The sequence below is a fragment of the Pezoporus occidentalis genome, unplaced genomic scaffold (assembly GCF_034315485.1).
Source record: "Pezoporus occidentalis ecotype Australia unplaced genomic scaffold, CSIRO_AGI_Poc_V1 ctg15, whole genome shotgun sequence".
In the NCBI taxonomy this organism is placed as follows: Eukaryota; Metazoa; Chordata; class Aves; order Psittaciformes; family Psittacidae; genus Pezoporus; species Pezoporus occidentalis.
This window is the reverse complement of record NW_026913316.1, coordinates 4914838-4931877: the sequence shown is the minus strand read 5'-3', so window position 1 is coordinate 4931877 and position 17040 is coordinate 4914838. Positions and strand designations below refer to the sequence as shown.

Sequence of the window (17040 nt, the reverse complement as noted above, 5' to 3'; positions counted from 1 at the left end):
CACCAGCACAGCTTCTGAGCATGGCTAACCCATGTTACACTAACACATCACACCCTTCCAGAGCTTGAACAGCCACAGTTACAGCAGACAGCACTGGAGGGGGCAGACAACACTCAGGGTCTTTTTGCGGATCCTCTCCATTACTCTGAAAATAACCTTCTAATCTCATTCCTTAGTCATTCTGGGGAAATCAGTTAAGCACGACTGTCAGGATGCAGGGGAAGAAAGTATTTTTGTGTTCACTAGCTGGACTATTTCAGTGGAATCTAGCCATCTGACAGGTTATTCTCACCTTAAAAATATTTTAAAATTCCCTCTCATTTGAATGTTCATGAAAAAATGCCAAATACTTTATTTATATTCAAAGTAACTTGTGTAGCACAACAGTACAGTTCAGTTCTGCTGTGACTATGAATGACCTTAGATTTTATATTGGAAGCCTGATTTTCAGATAGCTTATATCATGTAAGATGAGACTTACCCTCATCTTTACTTCTTCATTTGTATCAGCCTCTTCATTTTTTGCATTCTTTAGGACTAGTTAGAATTAGAAAATTATGGCAACAAGATTCAAAGAACTGATAATGAAAAGCCATCCATATGGAGAACATCATCTTTACATGTCTCTTTTAGTGTCCCAGTGGAAAGAAAACCTTTAGTCCAGATTTGACTAGTGGCACTTCTTGGTTTTACTTCATGAACATTTGACATAAAGTTAACTCCTTTTTTACTGTCAGTATAGTTCCCTTAACATTTATTTTTCTAATTCATAATCACTGATCCATAATGAGTTTTGTTGCATTGTTGGAAACATGAGAACTGGATCAATTTCAGAGTTAGCCACAAATGAGTTTTTCTTCAGCAATTCTTTAAAATACCTTAGATATCAAAAAAAAATATTAAATTTGATTTTTCATGTAGCTTCAAACCAAACATACACTTTCTAGCCCGACAGATGGAATTCTGTCAAAAAGAAATTTTAATTCCTGTGCTGTCCAAAATAACAAAATAACTGAGTTTCAAATGCCTACCCATGCTACATTGTCTTACAAGAGGGAACATGTGCATGATACAGAAAATAAGTCTTAGCTCCTAAAATATGGCCAGTTCTTGCCAACTAAAGGAAAAACTATGTCACGCCTTACCAGTGTGGCTTCGTTTGTGAACCATGAGCACATTGGGACCGATGCAAATTATCCCACAGATATCACATTTTAGCTTTCCATTAGGAAGTCGAATGCCTCCAACTCCTGACATAGCCTTGCTGCCTGGGCCATTGTGTGAGCCATTCATTTTCTCTCCAGAGGTATCAAGCATTCGTAAATCCTCCGCACATTCTTCCCCATTCATTTCACAGGCACGCCCATTCTCTTCATCACTCTGAGTCTCTATTTTAATATTACCGGCTGAAAAAAACAATAGAGGATGCCACTCAGTTTTGTCACAGAATACATACGGTGGCAAAGAAACAATCACATCAAAGGAGACAACTTGCAAATAGCATGTACAATATACCTAAATAACAAAAGCTACAAACACGACTACATTTCCATGGGCAATATGATGAGTTTGTAACACATTAACAAATGAACAGTGAATATCAGTGAGACAAATACAAGGCATCCAGGGAACTGGGAACCCAAGCAACATTACAAGTCTGTTCTTAGATCACTTTGAGAGATTTGTATTTGTAATGTTCGCTTTGACAATTCAGGATTATTGGAACTGAACTTTAAATGAATCCAATTTATATGGATTTGTCCAAAACAATTGTGCAAGTAAGTAACTCATCAAGGAAAATGGATGAAAATTAACTGAAAATGCAACATTCTCCACTTGGCAGGAAGATCCCAAGGGTTGTACTGAAACCAAATATTTGGCTTGCAGTTCTATGGGGCAAACGAGGACAATGGGAAAGTGAAGAGTACAAGCAGGGATCATGAAACCAGGGTGGGGAAGGATGGAATTAAGAATTTAAGAGCAGGAACTAGCATTACAAGAAATTGTAGGAGTGATAATTGTGTTTTTAGGACAGCAGGATTAGGATCACTGAATGAGAAAAGAGCATCTCTACAGCCATAAGCTACTGGTAAAAAAAACAGTCAAATCAACAAAGGTGGGTGAGAGAACTGTTTTGACTCTATTGGATAAGTCCTTTGTGTCATAACCCTATATGTGACAACTGCTTGAAGTTAGAAGAATTCAGGTATAAATTTGACACAGCTTCACTACATTTGATAGTGTAAATTAGTAAATTTGGTCTGATACGATCACAGCAAACCTAAGTGTTATGGAAAAGGGCCAAGATTCAGATCAGTCAATGCCAGTATTCATTCCTCTTCTCTCCACAGGACTGTTTGATGTTTTGTGTAGAATAAATCATCTTTATAGTTATTTCCGTCTTTTCTATTGTTACAATTTGGGGTGAAAAATTAGCTCTTCATTTCACTGCCCCAAATCTTAGTTTCCTTTCTGTGAAAAACCTCTTCCTTCACCCCATCCGAAAAAGGAGAGCATTTACTTTAATGCCTAGGTGAGTGCATGAGAGGTGTGTTTCACCCAAAAAAGATCAAGGCTTTTCCTTTTGTAGTTTCATGGTAGCCTTATTGGTAAGTGGCGGTGTACCAATGACATAACTAAGTTATGGACAGTATTACCTCAAGATGTGAAAAACCTTGACATTCATTTGAAATGAAAGGGTTAGCAAATTATTCTCTGCTACATCCTACAACCTCTCAGGTGTCCCAGGAGGATTGCATGGATGTGACTGACAAAAGTGTCAGACTCAAAATCCTACTGGGAAACGGGATGAGTGCAAAGGTGTTCACATTTCTTAACACTGACTAACTGGACACATTCTATAAAGTTTACCAATCTAAGCAGCATTTTAAAGCTTTTTCAAATACTGCCATTTTAACAGAAATCATATGCAAGACAGAATGAACGCACATCATAAATAGCAGATTTTCCTTTAAAATGTATGCCCTAAAAAGAGGAGTAATTTAGAGCTATGGGGGAAAAAAAAAAAAATCAATGACCAAACTGTTTTACAAAGGGGGCATGACTGGCTAAACAGAAATGACCTACACTATTCTGCAAATTTAGTGGACTACAACCCCGTACTGCTGTTTTCACCATGGCGAATGGAAGCAATATAACTATTTGGCTTGAGCACATGACAGATTTTACATAATTCACACCCCATTGTTTTAATTTTAATTATAATAATTTGAATGTAAATATATTTATACAAAACAATTACAGAATCCTTTCCTGCCAGGGATCTGGAGAATGTGGCTTTTGAAGTAGGCTTTGTCTTAAATTGAAATAATACATATGAGGGAAACAAAGAAATTGGACTGATGAAGCTCTTTCTTTGGTACTGTATGCAGACAAATTTACAAAAAAAAGCATATGCAGTACAATACTGAGAAGTGAAATGACACAAACAAAAATTATAGAAGTCAGAACTAGGCAGAAATGCTCTGTAGTGAGCTGAGTTTGCAATATACTTACGGGAAAAAGATTTGGGAATTATTGCATGAAAGTCCCTAAAGCCTTCTGCCCCGTATACAGCTGCAATAAAGAAGGCAAACAGGATGCTGGTTTGTGGTACTGCTATTAGCAAATGTAAAAGAAGATGGCATTATTGCTATAGGAGAAATACTTAGGAGAAAAACAGAGCTATCATCATAGAAGCAACACAAGCAGTTTAGGATGAAGCAGAAACAGCAGGACAGTTTGCAGGGGAATCCCGACCTGCTCAGAATGACTCCCATTTGTAAAAATGCCCTTTACTTCCAAAGCATCCAACAAGTTTCATCATGTTTTCTGAATTCATAACCTCTCTTGGGTATTCCCCTCACTCACAGGTTAACTCCTGCTGAAGTCAAGAGGAGCTTTTGCTGAAGTGTCTTGAAAGGGTCAACAGGAGCAGAGCACCTAACACAGCCTTCTCCTGACCCCAGGGAAACTGCAGGCCCCTGCAATGCAAGCTTCCTCTCAGGATTTACTTTTTGCCAACATGCCTGCTTTGTACACCAGAGGTCTCTTCTTTCTACATCCTTGTTTCTAGTCACTGCACTTATAAAAAGCAAAATTGCATTGTTTGCTGCTCATGCTGGCTGGTCTTATGCAATGGAAGAAGAGGGAGTTCAATTTTAAATATATATATACTATTGTATATATTGGCAGATTTTTTGTTTGCATTTCTAAGGCTTGTCCTCATAACGTATCTACACAAAAGTAGCTGCACAGACACACTATATGCTGCATGTTATGAGTAGTCATGTGCAAATTAACATGCCATGGGGCACACTGATACAAGTAATGATGGAGTTCACTCCTTGACATGAGCAATGATAGGGATATTGATTCAGTCAATCTCCACTAAAGCTCTCTGCAGCTATGCTCCTGGACTGCCATAGCTGTGCTGCTCGATGAATGTCCACACGCAGATGAAGCCAAGCATCCAGGATGCCTTTACAAGGACATCCATTCAGCAGTGCAGCTTATGGCAGGGACTGTGTTCAGGTGTGGAGCTCGCTTTGCCAGTGAAAGCTGATGGATGATGGGGCCACCTACCTCACCCTGGGTCCTCATGGACTAATAGGTCTAATTAACAAATAAAATCTCTTCATGGTCAAACTTAGCACTTTTTGCAAACCTGTTTTCCAGATAAAAACTAGTGAAAAAAGCCCCACTGGTGTAGGAAACACAACGGGAAAAGACATCACTCCAGTAGAAACATTAAGGACTTCTATTAAATCTGAATGAAGAATGGGAAGGCAGGCTATATATTTTTCTCTTTTTTTTTTTTTTTTGTGGACTTAGACTGAAAATAAAATCAACAGTGTTTTCTATTTCTTTTGTGAGAGAGGTTCCTGTCCCTCCCTTGCTATAGGGAGGAAAATCACTCTTGGAGCACTGATGATGTGACAAATACCTGGCAAACAGGCTTTTCAGATGCACTGATCAAAAAAATACTCAGCATTTATGCAGGTTTCTCAAACAGTTACTTGATACAGTGTTTGTAGAAATAATCTGTGTACACATCCATACACATACATGCAGATATTAGCTCTATGACAATAATTTCTCACTGGCTTTTGTAAAACCATTAAGAAATTACTCATTAATCAATTCAATTTGGTTGGAGATGACTTTAAAAGGCTCTGCATTTTACTCTCTTTGTACATATTTGTGAAATTCAGGGGAGTTCAATACAAACCCTTTTATTTGTGCAAGGAGTGTGGCATGCACCAGCGTCATTGAACTGACAGCTTTCCCCTGCTCCCTTTTTACCTACTCAGAGTGTGGAAAAGTTACCCAAAAGCAGGGCACTGGGTGAGTCTGTCTTTCTCTCTGAGGTCTACTGGAAACTTCAGTCAGGGTTTTCTGAAGACCATTTGAAAATAATGTTACAAAGACCGTTCTGTATTCTACAGTTAAAGGTGCTTTGTGCAAATCTTTGGAAAAAGAAAAAAAATTGTCATGTCAAAGGGGAAAGGGGAGATATGATCTATCACTGAAGAGCAGTGTATCTGGCTCAGCACAAGATTCAGGCTGGGACAGTCAGGAAGGCAGGATGGAGGGAGAGGAGACTTCCCTAGAAAGTGTTGAGCAATGCGGAGAGGGAAGGGAGGCGTTTTGCAATGACTCAAAGAGTTGGTAGTGGGGAGAAAGGAGAAACCAAATGGACCTCCTGGAAAACAGGATGTGGATGGTGGCTTTTAAAGGGCAGAGAAACAGGCAGCTAGAAAAAAGGCAAATGAAGAATCAGTAATTTGCTTTCAATCCATTGCCAGTTTACCATCTCTTACAGTTATGGGACTTCATCCCAGATGTAAAATCGTTTTGGCTTTGAGAGACTTTGGCACTGGTACAGGTTTAAATGGACAAAATCCCATTTGGAAGGGGGTATTCACCTCCCAAGTCATATTCTTCTCCAGCGGGAATTTTGCTGCTGTTGCTATTCCAAGACAAGTCAGAAGTATTTTGCTGCTATTAGTTGATGTCTAAATGGTAGCTTTAAAGTCCAACAAGAGTTTTGTATGAAGGCATCATAACTATTCAAGAAGCAGACAGATGAATTTGCAACAGTACTGGCTGATTTGACAGTGCATAAGCACTGATATGGTGTGGAGGAGAAAAGTCTTAACACTACAAATCAGAGAAAATGTTGCAAAAAGGCAGAATAAGATGAAGAAAACTCTATCAGGCCAAACTAAATCACCTCAGCATGTCAATATGTGTCAACAAAAGCAGCCAGGATCTCTTCCTCTTTACATAGGTGCAAACCCCAGAAAACAGAATATTGCCAGCAATTCTGTTATTTCTGATGTAAGACGTAACTTCTGTTTTGTTACAGAGTACCAAACTCTAGCACTTTTTTATGACCTGAAATCCACTTTCCCACTTTTCTTTTTACATCATAGTTGTTTACTGTGGCATCAGCTGTGTTCTTACCACATTAAGAGCACTGTGGATAGAGGGTGCCGGGTGCCATTCTCAGAAATAAGAAAGTATTTTGTCGACAGAATATTTAAGGAGTCAGTATTCACTGCGTAGGCTTGAAAACAACAAAGACCAACGTTTTAACTTAAATTATGTTTCCATTAATAGCATATTTCCCTTATGAGCTTCTGAAGTGACATGAAGAATCATGTGGATGTAAAAGGCCAACAAAGTTCTGGGCAGAGAAACCATAATTAATTATGCAATGGCTTCAGCCCTTCTTCAGTAAAATTTAGAAGACACAATATAGGTGCAAGTAATGCAAACTTAGCCAGAGAAAAAGCAGATGCATCTAACTGTGCTTAAAAACAACAGTTTTACCCTCTCCTTTCTACATATAGCACTGCATTGCCCAGTTAACCAAGCACCTGTGGTGTCTGCATGTGCAAAACGCTTAAAATTAGAGGCAGCTCAGAACTGCCTAAAAAGGTAGACGCTACAATGCAACTTAACTGCTATGGAGGAAAGGAAACACATCAGTAAATGTAAGGGGCTGTATGCAGTCCATGTTGAGCAAGCTGTTTTGTAGGGCTTCTGTTCTGACAGGACCCAGCGCTCACTGGATTGCAGGACAGAGACCACTAGCACAGCAGGAAGTAGATGGCTGAGGATGGCAAGGCAGCCCAGTGAAGTGGCACTGGCACTTTACAGTTTTGGTTGAGAGAACTGCAGTGTTTACCACGAGCTGCAACGTGGTGGAGAGTGGGCAGCAGATAAAACTGAAAGCTCCTTAACGAGAGGCTCTCAGCTGGCTTTTTGAAGGGAAACAAAAATAACAGAAAGAAGAGTAGTAGCAAGAACTGTGGAGACACACCTGCAAGAGGAGCAGACTGGTGCCGATGGATAAGGAGATCCCCACTGTGGGGTCCGTGCTGCCTCCTTTGACTCCAAGTGCCAATCAGCCCTGGGCAGTCAATTTCTTCCCTACTCTAATTTTGGCTTTCAATCAAATGTATATTATTCCAGAAACACAGGCGTCCTCGATAAGCTATCTCCCACGGGACAAGCGGTGTGAGGAGCTCCACCCAGGTCATCACCCGCGACTGCCATTTCCTCCCACTGCTGGGTGCCCTGCTGCCTGGGGCAGCGCCAAGCCGGTATGCAGGAGGTGCCCGGTGTGCCAGTGCCAGCCCCCGTCGGCATGAACAAATCGGCTTCAGGGGCAAGGAGCAAAGTGCAAAATACATCAACATCGTTTTCTGGGGGCTACGGTGAGATCAAACCGTAGGGAATGCAAACAAGTGAACAAAGCAACCAACAAAGTATGTCCTCTAGGTACAAACAGTAGCATTTGCTCCATGGTGCAGACTCCTGTTAACATCCTGTTAGTTACCTGTGGGAATCCTCTAATGCACCAGTGAAAATAAGCAGGTTAAAGACCCTTGCACACTTGAAGCTAAGTTCTTTTCATGTATCTTTCTGAATTTGTGTTTCAGCAGGAAATGATCTGTAACGAAGCCAAAAGGCTGATGTAGCTCATACTTACTGTCTTTGTTTGTTGTGCTACTTACTGGTACATTTTGCACTGGTTTTAAGATGATTTTTTTTCAAAGGACTGTAAACTACCTGGCTGCTTGATGTTCGTAATCTGAATTATGACTAAAGTTAAGTTTTAAAGGCAAGAGAAAGAGCATTATCGAGAAAAGCCACGCTAAACCTATTTCTCAAGTTCCACATGCATGTGTAACCCATGCTTCCTCTATACAAAGTGCTCTGTGTCTTTACTGGCTGCATGGTAGAGAAGCTAAGGGAACTGCTGCAGGCTTGCCAGTAACAGACTTTATTGACACTTTTCTGTTTTGAGAAATAAGCTGGGAAGATTTTCAAACTGGAGAGAAAGCTTTGCTGACAAATGATGGCAATAACTGAGCTTCTCATCCTCAGTGTCTTTGTCTCTTCTGTTTCCATTAGCTGGTTTTTTATGTGGGCACTAAACAATGAGGAAGTAGCAACAGGGCATTTAGCAAGAAATTTTTAAAAAGCAAAGTAACCTCAAGTAACAATACAAAACAGTGAGGTAAAAATGGTACTATATATGAAACCATTCTCAGCTCACACAGATATATCTGCGTGGATACACATGCTATGTGCTGAACCTAGCACCTGTGAATCTGTGTTCTCCTGCTGTAGGCACAAACATGTGACTTATGCTCTTTCCCACACAACAGTTACCTAACAGAAGAATAGCCTCAGCTATACTATAACATTTATAAAGCATCCCCTTCCTCTAATCCTTCCACAGAGCATGCTTTGGTGACATTCATGGGTGTTAACCCATCCTTAACTAATGCAACAAAATTTTAGTTAATGGCAGTTGCACATGTCAGCCTGGGAGAACACACAAGAATGTGCACCCGCAAAGGTTAGTGTTTTGGAGAAGAGGAATGACTATGTTGAGATTTAACAGGGAGACCAAAGAAGCTCCTCACAAATGGGAGAGACAGGAAGGTTCTTACATGAAGCAATGCTGTCATGGCTGGACTTTTCCTTACCCTGCTGCAAAACTGACGGATACTGTGGGGATTCCCAGCCAAAGGAAAGGGCTTAGCAAGTGCAGAAATATGAGTGAAGCACAGCTACAAAGTTAAGATGATCAGTTACGCACAAAAGATGTGAACTGTAGTTCATCTCTCTACTGTAGAGAGGGAATTCTAAGCCTGTTTGACTAAGGCTTTCAGACTGTAAAATCTGAACTTGTATAGAGGGTATTGGTCAGAACTGTACTAGCTGAAGACAGCAGTTATTACCCCACAGAAGAACACTTGGGAGCAGCGAAGTGTCTTAGGGTCTGTGGTAGGAAGGGGAGGACAGCTCCTAGGCTTGCCATATAGCCAGTGCAGGGGAGGGGGGGGGACACTGGGACAGGCAGGAAGATGAGCTGTTTTGTATATTGCTTCAGATCACCTAAATTTCCCTTGCCTCGAATGCAAAGTTAGCTCTTGCAAACCTTCCCCTCTTCCTGCTCCAGCTCAGTGAGCTGCTTGCACATCTTTAATTTTGTCCCTTAAGTGGCACAGAGCTACCCTGTCTGAGGATCAGGCCCTTGCAAGTCCACCCATGTGAGCACTCAATGTGATGTGCCTTCATTGTCAGTGAGACAGACATGGGGACTTTCACCAGGGACTGTTTAATGACGTTTTGAGCACTACTTTACACAAGTGTCCTTAGTTCCCCAGTTGTCAAAGGGTCAGTGGATCTAAAATTAGACTAAACAGCTGTGTTTAGGTTTGGGGAGATGCCTATGGGTGCTGTGCCAAGGCTGTGCATTGTCAGTCTCCTCTTTCAAGAAGAGGTCAGATAATGAAATGGAGAGGATCTTAGCCATTTCAAAACTTGAGGGAATACTTTACGACAATTTTACTATCTTGCCTACTCAGGAAACAAATTTGCAGAGCAACAGCATCTGTGTCCCCCTCACCAGACAGGGAAAAAACAAAACCCAGGGATACTGAAAGTTTATTTTAGACTAAAGCATATCAAATGTAGTTATTGCTTTATGAGTGATAAAGTAGATGACCTTTCTTAGTACTGTGCAAAGAAGGTAATCCTGAGGTACCCTGCGTTAATCCTGAGTGCTCAATTATTCTTCTAGAAGTATTAATTTCATGATATTGAAGTTTTTTCTATTTGGGCTGTAGAAATATTGCCAGAAAGTTTTGCAATGTAAACTGTTGTTTACATGATTGCAGTCCAGTGAAAGGAAATCCTAACCTACTTCTTCTGGGGAAGAGGCACAAATTGTTCTACACAAATCCTAAAGAAATTGTCTGAATGTGGACACACCAGATAGTTTGTGAGGATAAAAATGTCAGGACAAAATTAGTTCTTTATCACCACATATTGCAGCTAATGCTTTGCTAAAGGAATCAGAGTACCCCTCAGGCAATCAGTCCTCTGTGCTGAAATAGCAAGAAACCCAAAATGGTGCTGGGAGACACTCAAACACTCAGTGATCTTGATCATTCTGAAAGTCTTCAAACTCAGTCCACCTCAGGAAAAAGAAGCCCTCCTTCCCCTTCCTGAATAGAATCCATCTTTAACCACATTAGCACTATGAGTAGTCATCCCTGATGCAGGATGCCTCTTCCATTAGCCTCCAGCAATTACAAAGTTGTATACCATTTCCTTGGATCTTTGACCACAGTGCGAAGAGAAAAACCTAGATTTCATTCAGCACCTGGCTCAATAAGAAGGAGAGATTGTAAAAAAAAACCCAAACGGTTTCTCAGACAGATGTGGAGAAATATATGACACAAGTTCAGGATAAATAGTTTTCTATATGTGAAAGATATTACATGAGGAACAGCATCCTAGCTGAACTTCCTAGCTCTGCAAACACACCTGAGATGTGATTTGAAACTATTGAATGTCCTGAAGGGTATCTCCAAAATAATAAAGGAGCCATGCCACAGAAGTGACCTCAAAGTTGAGGTTTAGCTGGTTTTCTGATGCAGGTATAATCATGCCTCCAGAAAAAGGCCAGTATGTCATCCACTCAGGAGCAGCTTCCTCAAACTTTGAAGAAATCTTCAATGCTTTTAAGGCTGGTGAATGTAAGACGGTGGCTTAAAATTATTTTACTGCTCTCTTGAATGAGTAATCCGACATTTGAAACTCATTGGAAAGACAGTCAAGATCACAATCTTCAGTCACAATCACCATACTGAGTATCACTACCTTACATCAAAGGACAACCGTTTTCTTAACATGCATAGATCAACAAAGCACCCAAGCCAACATGTTGCTGACAGAGCTTCAAGGGGAAATGCTTTCAAAATAATAGCAGTTGAATTAAATGGTTTCCAATAGAACCACTCTAGACTAAATCATGGTAAGTAGCCAAGAACTGACTATTATGAACAAGAGAAGCCTACATAATGCAGGCCACAGAAATCATTCCATCAAATTCTTCATTTCTGTCTCAAATTATCGAATAAGAACAGAATAATCTAATATGGTTTAACTAGCATTCAAATACTGCTTGAATTTCTCTAACCCCTTCCACTCATTTCAATATGCCTACCAATTATTTTAACATTTGCCTATCAACAAAAGATTAAAAGACTTTAACAAAAGCAACTGACATTTTGGGGCTCTCCAGCTTCAGACACTAATCAAACTAGATTGTCAGAAAAGAGATCAGCCTGACCACTGAGAAATCAGACCACTCTCTCAAGCCCCATATCTGAATTCTGGGCATCCAGTCACCTCTGAAAATCAGAACCATCCTCTGTTTAGTATGCATGTGCAGGCAGGCATTTGTTAGCTCCTTACAAGCTCTTTTTGCTATAACCTGTAAGTTGATCAGTGGAGAAGCAGTTAACAAAAAGGACATGGATTAGCATATTCTGATTTGAAAGCTCAGAGCTGGCTCACGCATTGCTTTCCAATCTGCAGCAGGGGAAGACTATCAAACCCTTGTTCTGCTGCAATACCCCACAGATTGCAAGAAACTGTATGGCAGCGAAGAGCAATACTAAAGTATCTAAACAGTTTGGGAACTTATGTCTCCTTGACTTTTAGTGGTATTCAGATTTTTAAGACAACCTGAGCTTTTCATGGAGTGTGGAGAAGCACCAAATCCACACTGAAAATGCTGTTGAACTTGAGTCCAATTACAGCCATAGCTGAGAAACATCACAGGTTCCCCCTTGTCCAGCTTAACAGGAAACCTCTATCTACTGTTCCTCTAACTCCTTCCACAAACACACAGAGCAGTCTGGACATATTACCCATTTCCTCCCAACCCACAGTTGTTTATCTCCTTAGCATCTGTCATGGTCTAGAAGTTTGGAGCAAGCCCTATACCAGTTGCTATGATGTATATTTAAACCAACTGAGTTGAAAGGCTTCTATGAGACCCCAGGGAAAAAAAGAAAAGAAGAAAAAGAGAAAAAAAAAAAAGGAAAAAAAAAAGAAGAAAAGAAGGGAAGGGAAATAACACCTCTAATTAATGGGTGCCCTAGGAAACAGTTGGAGCAAAGTCCATGGGAGCGAGTTTTCCCAGCTTCCTGGTATCTCAAGAAAGCTACAACATGTCCTCATTTTCATCCATGGCATCTTCCAAAAGTTTTAACAGACATGGCACTAAGAATGATTTTTCCTTTGAGTTTTTATTGTTTTATTTTTTTCTGTTTTTGAAAGGGTGATGCTGCAAGCTGTGCACCGTGCATACCTAGCTCATATCTTGTAGTATATCTTGTCTAGTCTAGTATATCTTGTAGAGGGAACTGTATCTTCCCTGTGGCAGCAGAACTGTGGGAGACCCCTAGACTGGCACAGACTGGCAGCTCTCCTTTGCATTCAAGGACACAGTGATGATTCAGTTTCGGATTATGTTAAACGATTATCCCAAGTTCCCGAGCTGGAAACCTTGTGACTTTCTGTCATTTCGCTTCCTTGTTTGTAAATCTCTCCCTTCTTTCCTTCAGCCTCCCAGCCCTTCTTCTCCACTCTGCCCTGCTTCTCCACAATCCTGGAGGTGAAACCAAAGAGCTGCAGTTGTGACACTGCAGTTTGTGTGTCATATTGTAACTAGTTTCCACATCCTCCTCACTCTGTTGTAAAAGCACTTGAAGAGGAAGAAGGGCAAATAATGAAATATAGGAAAGCAGGAAAAGAGGAAGCAGCCAAGAGACAGCAGCCCAACTGAAATGCTAAGAATTATGGAGAAGTGACAGAAAGGGAAGCACAGACCAGGAATTATACTTGGTGGCTTAGCAGAAGAAAAACTAAATTTAAACAAACAAAAAATATATATGCTTAGTCTTCTCTGCCTCTGCAGCAGTCCTCTCCGACTTTCACCTGCTTGACCTATATTCCGCTTCCCACTGACCAACTGTGCTGCTCTGTGTGCTGCTGGATTTCACCAAACTTGAACCAGCCTACCCTCCCTCTCCCTTGTCTTCATATCCACCAAGAGGAGAACTCCTCAAATCACTCTCAGGTAGAAAAGAGGGAAATCAAACATGAAGAAAAGGCCTCAAAATGCCTAGCCACAGGGTGAGAAGTGTTGATTAGGCAATGGTCTTATTTGCTGAAGGCAGCCGCAGAGGACAGAGTGATGGAAGAGTACAGAAGGAAATTGGCTAAAGCAGAGTAGGGATTGCCTAACTGGCAATTCTGCCTGGCTGCCAGTGGATGGAAGAGACAGCTTAGGAAGTCCTTCCACTGAGATCATGTACTATTCTGTCCCGCTTGTTCAGAATGAAACTTGGCCAGAGCAGAAAATGTTTGAGATTCACATGAAGAATTTTCTCTTCTCCATTTGCAGGCAAAAGAGATACAAAGCAGAAGATAAACCTCTTTAAGAACAATGCAGGACCCAGATTTTTACACTGTCTGATTTCTCTGACTTTTCAGCAAGAATTTGTCTGATAACAGCCTGTGTAGAAAGTAAAAACTTGAGAAATAACCCTCTATGAATATCTCAATTCTGATAGTTGTGCATCCCTTTCGAGTCAAACTCCAGTCTTTATCTGGTGGCTAATTGAATTTTGTAGTTTCTCAAGAAGATAGTGGTGAAATCCTGCATGTAAATGAAGAGCATTACACAAAGGTGTACTGTGGTATAATTATTTGTTCATCACCGCATGAAAACTACCCTGTTGGAAGAGCTCCTTCAAAACCATTTGGGGCTATTCCCCCACAAAGGAGGCTGTCAGAAGGTAATACGAAATGGGGACTAGTGAGGCTTCATTTTCTTTGAGACACTCTTGCACAGAGAATATCAAGAGGTTCAGCTATTTTCCCTACCATTTATCTGTGAATTAGGAAATATCTTCTGGGTCACTTGATTAGCATCCACTTCTTCAGCAAAAATTAATGTCTCTCCTCTGTCCCACATTTTGGGATGTATGGGACCTAGAAGAGATGACTATACCTGTGTAGGAAGGAGTTAGCAGATTCCTCTTGCAAACAGCAACAGTCCCTTAGATGTTATGACTGTAGGAGACTTGGACTACATGTCCCATCCTGCACCTGTGACTGCTCTTCCACTTCCCTACAGATACAGCACCAATACCTCTACTTCACAGTGGCGTAGTTTACACATGGTATTATTTTTCTATGGAAGGCAGTGTGACCAAGCTGTGTAATACCTTGTAGATGTATGTGAGATGGACTATAACCATTGTGAAGGTTTTGCCTAGCTTGACATGTCCTACCTATTACAGGGAAGGGTTGATGCATCTTTTGGTTTTGAGGGACATGACCTGCTTTCTGGCTTTACTAGTTCTAGTCTGTTTTAAACTTCAGTGAAGTCCCTCTTGATTTAGTTCAGCATTTGCAAAGACAAAAACCAGTAATGCAGTGGTTCAAGAAACAATGCTATGTCAAATCAAGTGAGTATTGTAAGAGAAAACTTAGCTATGAGTGCTTTCCATGGAAAATGGACATAATTTTTCTATTTGATTTGGATGAGGCATGTCAAGCAAAAGAGGCAGAAATATGATCATTTTCCTGTCAAGCCAGTCATAATGTCACTTATTGTTAAACCAGGACAGCTGGAAATAGCTAAGCATTGTCCTGTACTGCAATTGTAGCCGTAAGGAAAGGCATGAGTAGTTTGCTTGGTTAAGGAGCAATACCACAAGGGGATTTTCATGCTGATGTAAACTTGGAAAAAAGAGAACATTAAATAGCAATAGAAATGGGCAACACTTCATCCAGAACTATTCTTGGTTTCTCACTCATTACAGGTAATACTCATCTTTTAACAAAGCTCTTCTTCACAAGCAGTAGCCTTCTGCTTCAGCCTGTAGGGAATTCAGGAACAACAAAATTTAATGGCCTCAAAGACGGACAGGGCACTGGATTCAGACAGTGGAAAGCTAGGTTCAACTCCTAGCTGAGCCACAGACTTCCTGTGTGTCTATGGGAAAGGCACTTAATCCATCATGTGCCTTTACTTCCCTATCTGCACATTTTTCAATTCTTTTTTAATGGGGATAAGACTTCTTTTTTTTTTTAACAGGGAAACTAAAAAGCTATGTTGCTGTCTAGAGTGATTCCTACAACTGGGTACAAGCGTCTCAAGGGTCCTAACACATGAGGCCAGATTCTGACCATTGCACTGGTCACCCTCCTGGCATGTAACCCATGGTTCCACAGAAGATGACTAGGGACCATGGAGCAGGCAGCAGTCATAGCTTGGGAGGCTGCATCACTTAGATATTTGTGAAAATGCTACCCTTATCTGTGATACGTCCTACAGAATTATACAAAAGTAGGATTATTGTCCAACCTAATAAATCTTGGTTACACCCATAAAATACCACATATCAAATGCTTGGAGCCCTTGGCCAGCTCTCTTTTGTTCAAGGTAAAAAAGTAGGCTTTTTCTTCCATGGACTAATGATGCAGAAGAAGAAGAGGAATGATATTTTTCCTCAGATAGCCTTTTCCCATGCTACCACTCTGTTTCAATAGAGATGCAAAAATCCCAAAGGCAAATACCTCAAGAAAATAAAGCATAAGCTGTTTAAAACATCCAAACCAGATTTTAATTTCCTGCCACACTGTAGCCAACATAGGAGAAGTTCTCAGTGGTCTGAGAAAGGAAACAAGAGAGGGGCTCAGCCTGTACCTTTTTGTAGGAAATGACTTAATTCTGAAAACTGTGTCATCTCCAGTTCAGATTCACAGTATATACATGTTCAGTTATGAGGTGTGAAATCTCACTCCAAAACCAAATTGCTAGAGTATTTTGTTTTTCTGTAATGCAAAGGATCTTCAGAAACATCTCAGCAAAGAGAAAAGCCTGGACAAGAGTATGGGTTTGACCCCCTGAAATTTGGGTTTCTATCCCAACTTTATCCTCACCTGCCCACTCTCCTAGCACCAGCCTCATGCAGTGCTCTGTCACGCCAGCACTAAGCTGTAATTACACTCATTGCACTGACATGATCCAGGACCTGCTGGCACATATCAGGCATGGAGCTGGAAATCAGCTCTCCCCTTTTTCCAAAAGTCCAAGCAATGTAGTGGATTGCTCCTCTGTAATAAGATGTACACTAATTAGAAGTCAGGAAATTAATTATTTCCTGATGCCCCAAATGATCTAATCATTCACTGCCAATACTTATTTTATTCCTTCATGTACCATCATCAAATCCTTCAATTATTTATATTTAAATATACATAAGATATATATATCTTGAATATATATATTTAAGATATATATTAAATATAAATGTATATATTTTTTTTTATTTTTTGATTTTTTTTCAAGCTAAAGAGACACATTGTTTAAAACAAAGTTTTAAACTTTGAACTAAACCAATCCCACTGCACCTTGGAAGAACACAGAAGACTACTTTGCTGCTGCTATTAGAAAACTTTGCTCTCTGGACTCCAGAATACTATCTATAGTTTAGATTCTGCAGCACAACTGATGACATCTCATTGTACCCTACCTCACACTTACCTTGGCTAGGACTTTTAAGGCTTAATTAATCAGTCACATATAACCTTAATTAGATTGTAAACACTTTGGTACATGCTGTTGGTGTTTGCAGTTTCTAG

General features: G+C 40.4%; 1 protein-coding gene across 20 annotated transcripts in view; it reads right to left on the bottom strand.

The window, feature by feature from the left end:
* Positions 1-17040, bottom strand: part of IKZF1 (IKAROS family zinc finger 1) — a 106348-nt gene that overhangs the window by 20062 nt on the left and 69246 nt on the right. For 13 of the 20 annotated variants that reach the window (XM_062610896.1, XM_062610893.1, XM_062610891.1 and 10 more), the window contains 2 exons: positions 3517-3576; positions 1146-1406 (listed from right to left, as the gene is read on the bottom strand). The exons of 3 other annotated variants lie outside the window; for them this stretch is intronic. In XM_062610896.1, coding sequence (XP_062466880.1) covers positions 1146-1406; positions 3517-3576 — 321 coding nt within the window. The remainder of the gene's footprint in view (positions 1-1145; positions 1407-3516; positions 3577-17040) is intronic. 4 more of the 20 variants (XM_062610884.1, XM_062610883.1, XM_062610886.1 and 1 more) reach the window with 2 other exon arrangements.